We start from the raw sequence: 11,777 nt of genomic DNA, 5'->3' as shown, positions 1-11,777 counted from the left end.
TCTTTATGAGATTGTGATGATTACAGATTGAGTGGTACAATTTTCAATCAAACTACTATGATGATCAAGGATTGAGTGGTAGATAATCTATTGAGGTACTATTATGATGATTATGTTTATAGTATTAGAACAACACTTTATCATGTAGAATTGGATCTTATTTCATTATACCTTTTTGACAATTAGCCATGAGTTTCGACAACTTGTCTAAAATTTTGACGGCCTGTCTAAAACTTTCGACAACTTGTCTAAAATTTTGACAGCCTGTCTAAAACTTTCGACAGCTAGTCTAAAATTTTGACTGCCTGTCTAAAACTTTCGAAAGCTAGTCTAAAATTTCGATAGCTAGTCTCAAATTTGACTGTCTGTCTAAAACTTTTGACAACTAGTCTTAAATATTGACAGCCTGTCTAAAACTTTTGACAGCTAGTCTCAAATTTTGATAACCCATCAAAAACGTTTGACACCTCGTCTAAAATTTCGAGAGGTTGTCTGAAATGTCCAAAAAGGCTCCAATAACACAATAAAGTAGCACAGTTAAAACTATCAACAACCAGTTTAAATACTCGGACAACCTAGTTAAAACATTACATAACAAACCAAGTCCAAAATATGAAATCACACAATATTATCAAAACATTAAACATCAAACCAAGTCCAAAATAAATTAAAAAATAATCACTTCTTGCATGTGGTTTCTTTGTGCCCATAACATCCACAATTGGAACACTTCTGTTGCTTTTTCCCCCATCAACATCAGAAACCTTACCCTTTACTTTCTTTGATGTTAATTCAGGTGAAGGATTACTCTTCTCCTTTGGAAACTCTCCTCTCGAATGAATTCGTTTATTCTTTGGTCTCCCTGGGGGAATTAACTTAACTGGTCTGATAACAAGCCATTCTATTTCAGGTGGTAAAGGGTAAATAGACTATGCATAAGACATCCTCCACAATTCAGTCATGTAGAATTTTGAGCATAGACTATAAACATCTACTCCACGATACATTGCTGCAGTGACGCCATGAACACATGCAATCTTATCAATGTCAAACTCTCGACATGTACAAGAATGTTCCTCAGTATTAACTAGATCATCTAGTGGCTCACCTTTAACATGGAACTCACTTAGATTAATGGGTGTAACTCTCATGTACCTTGATTTTACATATCTTTGTCTCATTATATCTTCTACGTCAACTGTAAGTGGTGTTGGACAAGAATTTGCATTTGTCCTTCTCTCATACAACCATATGGAGAATGTAGTGATAATTTCCTCCAATAAAGGAATAATGGGTCATTCTCGAGCTTCTGTAAAAACTTGGTTCAATGACTCAGAATTTTTGGTGGTCATGATGTTGTATCGATTACCATGGAAATGACATCTAGACCAGCTTTCAAAAGATGCATTCTTCAAGTATGTTGCCAGACTTGGTTTTTTTGTAGAAATCTCAGCAAATAACTTTGTGAACTCTGAAACTCTGTACGCTTTTGTTGTCTTCTCAAACAACTTTTTCAAACCTTGACCACTAAATTTTGTCTCGATATTTTGTCCAAGATGCCACATACAAGCTCCATGGTAAGCATTTTTATATACATTTCGAACTACCTTTATAATGCTTTCGTGTCTATCAGATATAAACACTAAACCAGTAGTATCAGGCACTTGATCTCGTAAGCATGTCAAAAACCAATTCCAAGATGCATCATTCTCATAATCAACAATACCAAAAGCAAGAGGATAAATTTGAAAATTTCCATCTTGTGCAGTTGCAATGAGTAAATTTCCTCCAAACTGGTTTTTCAAATGAGTTCCATCAATAGATATAACTTTTCTCATGTAACGAAAACCTCTAATGGATACTCCCAAAGACAAAATTAAATATTTGAATTTCTGTTCTTCATCAACAATTAATCTAGTGTATGTACCAGGATTAGACTTTTGGACCATGTACAAGTAAGAGGGGAGTTTTGGATAACTGTTTGCCGCTGAACCCCTTATAAGTTCATGTGCGCACTTTCTTGCCTTCCAATAACTACACTTTACACCAAGATTCTTGTTCATCTCATTAACTATTTGTGTTGGATTTGGACCTTTTTTCACACCTTCATATCTCACTTTCAAGTGCTCTCCAATAATAGAACAGGTTGCTTGTCGATGATGATTTTGTCGCATTTCTAAAGAACAAGTGTGCTCATTACAATGCTTGCAAATAACAAACAAACCTGTTGCATATGCCTTTGTCGCACGAATTCTCCACTTACAATTGGGGTCAACACAAACCAAAACCACTAATTTCTTATTTTATTTTTTCACTTTGAATTCAAAGTTTCGTCGTATAGCAAGCATGTGTACTTTCATCTTCATCTCTTTCATATCCACAAAATATTGACCAACACAAAAATCATCTTCATCAATACTTGTTGCATTTGAGCTTGGTGTACTACTAACATGACTTCTTTCATTACAATGATCACTAGGGGATACACGAGGAAGTGGTAAATGGTTATCTTCAAGAGTGTGAGGTGCAGAACTAGCATCAGGAACATTACATATGTATGCATCGTCAAAGTAATCATCAAAAGTTCTATTTTTAGGACATGGGACATTCAAATTTAACTCAACAAAACCATCATCAATATTGTTTCTTTCCCCCTCTTCATCATTGTTATCTTTGTCATCATCATCATCATCATCACCATCGGTAGCATCATCATCATCATCTTCGTTGTCGTCGTCGTTGTCATCATCTAAATCAACATTATTATCATCGTTTAAACCAGTATCATCAGTAGAAATGTTTGCAATAGAATCAACATTTGTAGTAGAATCAATATTAGTAACAAGTTTATCCTTAATGAGCATATTTTCCATCTTCTTGATCAAACCCGCACATAATGGAACCACATCACGCTCTTGCCATGTAAAGAAACTAACAATGTCTATACTATTTTTTATTGCAATTGGTTCAATCTCCACCATTGTCGTTATCTTGTAAGTTAATTCTATATCGAAGAGGTTGCGATCGATTTCTGTAACTTCATAAATATGTTCAACTAACTCCTCATAAGTTAGGTTAGTTTGTACCAAACTTGATCTTGATCGTGAGCCATTTGAAATCCATTTCCACGAGTCCTCATTCTTTTTCCACATCCCATCACATAATATTTTTGAATGACATCTGAAAAAAATAATACAATAAACAAATATAAATTATTGGTATTACTTTGATTAAAAAGTTATATAAAAAAATGAAAATCAAGTTGAAAATCTAGAAATTCGACAACCTATCTGAAAATTAGACATCCTAACTGATAATTCAACAACCAGTCTAAAAATTCGACAAGTGGTTGAAAATATATGACGACCTGTCTAAAAATTAGACTACCTGTCTAAATTTGAGAGGTGGTCGAAAAAATATGACTATTGGTCTGAAATTTAGACAACTGGTCTAAAATATTAGACTCCTTGTCGAAAAATTAGACAAGCTGTCAAAAAATTCTGGATTTCTCTATCTCGAAAATAGCCGAAACCAGCATTAATTTTTTTTCTTCAGATTTTCAAGCTTTAACCTCCATAAAACTCCAGAAATAAACCTAAATCCTTACTTATACTTTCAATATACTAAAACAATAATTTTTCATTTTAAATCTACAAAAAAAAATATCAAAAATCTCATATTTTATATATAAAAAAACTTTATAAACCAACCTTTTGAATGAGTGGTGGCCGGATTTGTGGAGAAATGGCGGCAGCCGGTGATGAGCAGTGTTCGCCGGTGATAGGGGCAGTGGTCGCCGGTGGTGGTGGTGGCGGAGGGGGATGATAGTGGGTTGTTGTGGATGGGTGTGGGTGGATGGGTGAGAGGAAGAAGATGATAGTTATTAGGGTTTTTGTTTTAATTTATTATTATTTTATTTTAAGGGTAAAATGGGTAATACAAAAAATTTATTAATAAAAGAGGTGATTTAGCTAAAAACTATTGAAACTAGGCCAAATTGCAAATTGCACTATAAAAATAGGCCATTTTGCCAAGGACTTATATAGAATATGTAAACATTATTACCATAACAATAACAACAACAACAACAACAACAATAATAATAATAATAATAATATAATAAAATCAATCATCTTTTATAATAATAATAATGATAATAGAAAAAAAAAATCTAACATGCCATTTTAAAACCCATTTTAAAATATTTTATTAATTAATTAAAATTAAAAATAAAAAAACCAATATCTGATAACATCAGATGAGCCACACGCATAGTGCAGTCCAAGCCCTATGCTTGTGCCCTATTCTTGAAAAATGGGATTTTGTTTTTTTTATTTTAATTACTTAATAATTAGATATCCAAATAAGGTATCATTTTTTTAAGGAAAAGATAACAAATTAAATTTCAAAATTCAAAATTCAAAATCTAAATTTCCATTATCATCTTATTATTAAATAAATAAATATAATAATCAAAACTAATTTTGACTATCCATAATTATTTATTCACACTTAAATAAAATAATTGATTAAAATCAATTTATTTTATTTCTTCACAATTTCGAAAATTGCACAAATGAAATAATAAATTGTGCAACCTCAATTATCACATAATTGCACATTTATCCCAAAGAATAAATATTTTCTCAAATAGCTCGTTCACAGTTTAACATTTGTATCAACTCTTACCTTGATTAGGGTTGATAGAGCCGCTCCGGGGACCTATGGACTAATAATTCCAAGCTCCAATAAATAAAAGATTATTAACCAACACTCTTTGATTTAATAATCATATTTATTAATCTCATAATTATTCCACTATAAATATGAGACTGAACTCTTGAGAATTAAAGACATATATTTACTGAGTACTTTATTGTAACCATAAAGTGTCCATTGATATAATCATTACATACAAATTAATCTTCTATTGATGATTCATAATTAAGTGGGAATAAAATTATCGTTTTACCCTTTTTAATTATATCTTGATTCCTATTGTACCATTGACTTTAATAGTGAAGGTTAATTCATAATCTGATTATGAATTTGACGTCAATAAACTTTTCAATTCCAAAAGCCAACCCAATAGGGAATCATCATTCAATCTATAAGAAGGTATAGATTTTATGTCTGTTAAGCTATGCCCCCAACCATATACATCATTGAGTCCCCAAAACAATATTTCTTAGCTTGGTCATTCTGACAAACCGTAACGCATTAATCAAAGGATCAAATGACATATATAGGAGTTCATAGTGACTTCAGGATTAAGATCAGTTTGTATATGATCATCAGTTGATGTGTTTTATAATAGTACGAAATGGTATTTAAACAAGTATTATTAAAGCACATCTGGTCCAGTTCTACATACTCTCAGCATGTAAAGTACATCCACTAAAGTGTCATACTACACTAGTAACCCAGATCTATGTCACATGTATTCATAATACTAGTGGATCGTACTAGCAGTAATTAATATAACGATTCCATAACTTTATTTTATTGCGCATTACTTAAGTTTATTATCTCAACCTCGATCTTCTCATACCAATATGAGATTGAGACAACATATATGAACTTGGAAATTTTCTGATATTTAAATATTATTAGCAATAATATAATACATAAGCTACATATATACAATAATTCAATTCATTAATTTATTTCATTAAAATCATTGTCTACTACAATTGCTTTAAGGGTGCAATTCCCAACACAAACAACCTCAAAGCACTCAGAATACCATAAATGCCAAGAATCACATTTTGAGTTCTTGAAACTCAAGCTTTTCTCCAATTCATGAATTCAAAGCCCAAACCCAAAACCCAGACCTTATACCAGCCTCTAAATCAGTTTATAAACCAATTCAACTATCTATCCAACCTTTAAACAACATTAAGGGCACAAAATACGAATTTGAAAATTAAAAAATGCATATATACTCAAGAATATCAAGAAACCCCCAAAAACAACACTCAAGAACCATTAAAGGCTTACCTCAGAGGTGGAGTCCGAATTCCCTAAGAGTTAGGGTGGACTAGCAGCTGCTAACACTCCCACTTCCAGCTCAATTCCTCAATTACTTCAATCTCCATGCTTGGTTTGCTACCCTCCGCCAAATAGTCTTCAAGATAGTTCCAAAGGAGAAAAAAAGAAGACTTAGTGTATAGGTAATGACCCAAAAACGTGGATGCCAAAGATTAGTCACAGTTTCCTACCAATTGGTGAAAAGACCAATTTGCCCTCACTCCCTCTTAACCCTCAAGGTTAAGCCTAACGGCATTTTAGTCTTTTTCCACGAATTCCCACTAATCCTCAATTAACATCATATTTCTCAATTTATTCCAATTTTCCCAAATGAGCACCAAACAATTCCCATTACCCGATAAATCCCGGTAATGTACTAAATTACTAAAATACCCCATAGGCTCACCCTGAGCCAGGTATTTAATCCCGTTGTGTCCTTTTTGCTAACTTGCTCATTGGGCTCGTCTCGTGCCGATTAACCGAAATATATCCACATAATAATGTGGTCTCAATCATAAATCACATATATTTACAAATATACCCTCAATGGGTCAAAATTACAAAAATGCCCTTCTAATAAGAAGCGAGCCCACATGCATGCTCAATACACCTAAACATGCTATAATAGTCATATCATAATATAACTCACATAATTCACATAATCATGCATATAATCATAAACATGCACATAATATCCACTTATGCCCTCCTGGCACACTAATAAAGGCACTAAGCTTGATTATCAAATTTGGGATGTTACAAAACTCATCAAGCATTGCTTGACTTGCATGAGTTTTAAGGCTTGTTAAATTCCAAATCTCATTCTACTTAGTTAAAGCTTCAAGCAATAAGAGAATACTTGGAATAGATATTTTTGACAACAATATTCTTCTTGTGTATAAGCCTTAGAAGTTCCCCAAGTTTGAAAATTCAAGTTGCTAAAAAAAAAAGGTTGTATCTCTCTAACCCTAATCTTGTATTTTGTCATTCTATTGTGTTTACATTGTTAGTATTGATGATTAAATGTATCTAAGTTCATCTTATCATCATTTAATCATTTAGTTTTTTTATATTCAAGATTGACATTCATATTATGAACATGTTTATTTGATTATCAAGATTTATATTCATGCTTTGAATAAGGTTCTTGCTTAGTGATTAGGGTTTCAAATATTGAACTATTTCCATTATTAATTGTTGATTTGCAAAGTATAAAGCCATATATTCCCAACAAAGTATTGGGATATTCCTCAACTTGAATAATCATAGTAAATTTTCACGTGACTTCTTCAAGTTTACCGTAGAGTATCTCTACTTGAGAACATTTCTCAATTGACCCCTACTCTTCAAGCCTTTGGCTTCTCCGAGGCAATATTGGTTGCTCATCAACCTTTGGATCTTTCTCTTAAGAGATTCTCCAACACCTGTGGGTTCTTGAGAGTTGCTATCACAATATAGCATATTCTCCAAGAACTCCACTTATCTTGATTAAATTATCATATTAGACTCCAAGTCCAATAGTCTATACGCCTTGCTATTTGAGGCATAGCCTACAAATGCACACTTTACGGACCTTGGTCCCAACTTGGTTCTTTTAGGCTCCGTGCTCTTACAATAAGCAAGGCACCCCCACACTTTAAGATAGTCTAGGTTAGGCTTCTTCCCTCTCCATAACTCATATGGAGACACATTGTTCTTTTTCATAGGAATTTGATTCAATATATGACATGCAACAAGCAAAGCATCACCCCACAAATTATAACACAATTTAGCATGTAAAATCATAGAGTTAATCATCTCACGATAAGTCCTATTCTTTCTTTCAGCTATTCCGTTTTGTTGTGGAGTGTATGATGGAGTGTATTCATGTATAATGACATGTTGTTCACAAAACACATTGAAATAATTTGAAAAGTATTCAACACCTCTATCACTTCTAAGAGTCTTTATTTTCCTTTCCAATTGATTTTCTGCTTCAGCTTTATAGATTTTAAATGCATTAAATGTCTCATCCTTACTCTTAAACAAATACACATAAGTATATCTAGAGCAATCAATCTATAAAATTCATGAAGTATTTATTTCCTCCTCTAGTCAGCATGCTATTCAATTCACCTAAATCACTATGTATTAAATCTAGCAAGTTTGAAAATCTATCAACACTTGGAAAATGTTTCCTTACCATTTTTTATTTAACATATAATTCACATTTATCATGCTCATTCAGATCACAATTAATCAATCCACATTTAGCAATTCTTTTAATTGTTATATAACCTATATGAGCAAGTCTATTATGCCACAAAGTAATAGAATTTAAATTAACCACATTGCAAGATTTAGATTTCATATCATTATTGTCACTATCAAGAGTACATAGTTTGATCATTCCATCACATGTATATCCATTTCCCACAAAAGTGTCCAGTTTAGTCAAATTGAGTTTACTGAATTCAAACTCCATTTTTGATATCGAATTTACTCAATAGACTTCTACTCGCAATGTTTCTAGTCATATCAGTAACATAGAAAAAACTAATTAGGGTCACTTTCTTTCCATTAGGGAAGAAAACATCAATGAGCCCCTTCCAAATACCTTGGATTTCTTTTCATATCCCATTTGGACTTCAAGTCCCACCTTTGAACTTTAAAAAAAAATTCTTAAAGATTTTTATCATAGGTTGCATGAATGGTGGCACAAATATCATACCACCATCCTTGCACCTATCCTTGGGTTGCATTAACTTCATATAAGGTTGCAATGATTTCAACACAAATTACATTGTCGTTGGTAGCTTTACTTAAGTTTGCAATGATCTCAACATCAAATGCATTGACCTTAGTATCTTCACTTTCTTTTGTAATTATCTCACCATCAATTCCATTGACATGTTCACCTTCTCTTAAGGTTACATTAGTCTCATCACTACATGCATGAACTATGTCAATTCTCTTTATGGTTATCATACATTCCTCATCGAATGTATTATTCTCAATTAGGGTTACAATGCATTCCTCATTAAATGCATTAAACTTAATCAAAGTCACAAAGATCTCATCATCAATAAGAGTGACCAAAATAATTTCATTTAAAAGTGCAATGATCTCGACATCAATTGCCTTAAACCTAATCTTTTTATGGTTAATTTTACAAGTACCATATCTCACATGATGATCAATAATTTTACAAACAAAACAAGTATAACAATAACCCTTGAATTGTTTATTAACATTCATCATTACACTATCAACATAAACAATAATCTCAAACTCACAAAAATATGGCATCAAACACATTTCATTCAAATTCTTGAAAATACACATTTAGAAATAAAGAATTTGATGATACTAATCTCCTTAAGTATATAATCCCATTGAGTTATCTTATCCTTTGTTGATGAAGACTTTTAATCCATATCCTCATACATGAGAACATTTCCAAATGTAACTTTCTTTGATCTTTCATGGATATGTGTTCAACACAAACCAAATCTTGAAACAAGGACTTGAAGGTTGTAGAAGATGAACCAATTTCCCTCATTGTTGATTATGCAAAACATAAAAATGAAAGTAATTAGAAATAGAGATTTTGATTGTTTGGAATATATGGCTTTACACTTTGCAAATCAACAATGAATAATGGGAATAATTCAATATTCCAAACCATAGATGTTAATAAAAATCCAAATTCAATGTTTGAATGCAATTCTTGATAATTGAAGAAACATGTTCATGATATGAATGTGAATCTTGAATATAAGAAACTAAATGATTAAATGATGATTCATTTAATCATCAATACTAACAATGTAAACACAATAGAGTAACACAAAAGAAAGTTGGGGAACTTCTAAGGCTCATATACAATAAGAATATTGTTGTCCAAAATGTCTATTCCAAGCGTTCCCAATTGCTTGAAGCTTCAACTAAGTAGAATGAGATTTGGGATTTAACAAGCTTTAAAACTGTAATGACCCACTAATCTAGACTCTTGGACCATTATCGAACTATACATACAAATTCTTACTAAAACATACATTTGTGAAAATACCATAATTTGTTATAAACTTGTAGAAACAAAGGTTACTTTCATAAATAATAAGTAGGATATGGGTACCCATTGTCTTTAAAACAAAAATAACTTAAAGTAAAAAGAGTTACATAGAAAATGCGGAAAATACATTTAAAACCATAAAAAACATAAACAAGACTACATCCTCGAATCGAATAACGCTCGGCCCCTTGACTCCATTCACCATCGATACACATCCTCTAAGCGTCACGAATCTTACCGCCTCTAAAGCTTATTTTCCTGCACATAAAACAGAAAGGAATGAGCCTAATGCCCAGCAAGGAAAATCTAACACATAGTCATAAACATAAACTTCATAATAAACGTAAAGACATATCATAACACATAATACATACACTTATTATAATGGCCATTATTACTTGGGGTCCCATAGACTAAACAATCTTATGCCCATGAGATTAGTGGGGTCCCACTAGCTAAGTGGGCATATGCCCATAACCTTTTTGGGGTCTTGTTAGTCAAATAGGGCATAAGCCCAAGCCTACAAACATACACATTCATAACATAATTCATAGCATGTTTCATAACATAACACATAAAATAACATAAACATAAACATATAGATTCTAGCCTATTTTCCTTACCAAAGTTACCGGGATATGTGGAATGAGTTGGGACTTTTTTGGAACACTCCTAAAACCATAAGAAAGAGTGAGTCTAAAGAAGAAAGGAGATGAAATGAAAGGGATGGAAAGACTAAACCATTTGAGAAACATGCTTACCGAAACTTACGTGCTCAAGAACTTAGATTCCCTAACCAAAATGAAGATTAAGGTTAGAGATTGAGTACAAGACTATGATAAGAAAATAACATAATACAGAAATGAACTAGAGTTTTGGTTACCTCAAAGACTTGAAAGACCAATCTACTCCTCAACCGAAATACTATAGAACCTCACTTCCCAAAGTGTTTGATAAGCTTATGATGTTTAAGCTTATGATTTTCCCAAACCAGGTGTTTACACTCTCACACTCACTTAACACTAGCAGCTTCTGAACTTAGAGCAAAAGGTGAATAATGGCTGGGTACTAGGTCCTATTTATAGAGCTTGGGAAAGAAAGTATCTTGATTTTACTTGAATAAAAATAATGGCTTTTTAGGTGAAAATCATTTGAATAATCGTTCAGCAGAGGCTGAAGACTCGTTCAAAAGATGCTGGACTTTTGAAGAAGTTTGAATGGCTGAAAGGAAAAGAATTCAAAAGAGTTTGAATTCATGCTGGAGGAGGCGATATATCGCCCCCTGTAGGCGATATATCGCCTGGGCTAGTATGCCCGAGGCGACCGTGCATCGTCTCGTGTTTTCCGTATCTACGTGCTGCGATATATCGCCCCCTATAGCTGCGATATATCGGCACACGCTGAATAATTAAACACGAAATTACACATTTTTAGCTAAATTTGAATGGAGTAAACAGCCTTGACTAAGCCCTCAACGTATTCAAAGCTGTTGACTGACCCTATAACATTCAAACTTTACTCCTTATTAAATTTAATCCTCAAAAATACTTAATCCTTAATCACCATTCATAACATGTGCTTAAAATCCTATTGGTTGATGTCTAAACCTTATAATATAATAAATATAATCCTTAATTATCAGTCATATAATCAAACCTTAGGTTATACTTAATATTCTTAAACTATAGGTTAA

The 11,777-nt window shown here is 32.5% G+C and overlaps 1 protein-coding gene across 1 annotated transcript; it reads right to left on the bottom strand.

Annotated features, from left to right (window-relative positions):
• Positions 1-929: 929 nt before the first annotated feature.
• Positions 930-2,873, bottom strand: LOC133785836 (uncharacterized). The gene is made up of 4 exons (XM_062225050.1): positions 2,780-2,873; positions 2,355-2,671; positions 1,390-2,258; positions 930-1,233 (listed from the first exon to the last, which is right to left on the bottom strand). The coding sequence occupies exons 1-4, from the start codon at positions 2,871-2,873 to the stop codon at positions 930-932; spliced, it is 1,584 nt and encodes a 527-aa protein (XP_062081034.1).
• Between the last annotated feature and the right edge of the window lie 8,904 nt (positions 2,874-11,777).

The sequence above is a fragment of the Humulus lupulus genome, chromosome 6, assembly GCF_963169125.1.
Source record: "Humulus lupulus chromosome 6, drHumLupu1.1, whole genome shotgun sequence".
NCBI lineage: Eukaryota > Viridiplantae > Streptophyta > Magnoliopsida > Rosales > Cannabaceae > Humulus > Humulus lupulus.
The sequence above is the reverse complement of the archived record's forward strand: the minus strand, read 5'-3'. Positions and strand labels throughout refer to the sequence as shown.

Coding starts and splice junctions, on each gene's coding strand:
- LOC133785836 (XM_062225050.1), bottom strand. CDS start 2,873: ATGGAAAATATGCTCATTAAGGATAAACTTGTTACTAATATTGATTCT. Junction 2,672..2,779: donor CATTTCTACTGATGATACTG/GTTTAAACGATG, acceptor ATGATGACAAAG/ATAACAATGATGAAGAGGGG. Junction 1,234..1,389: donor AATGCATCTTTTGAAAGCTG/GTCTAGATGTCA, acceptor GTATGAGAGAAG/GACAAATGCAAATTCTTGTC.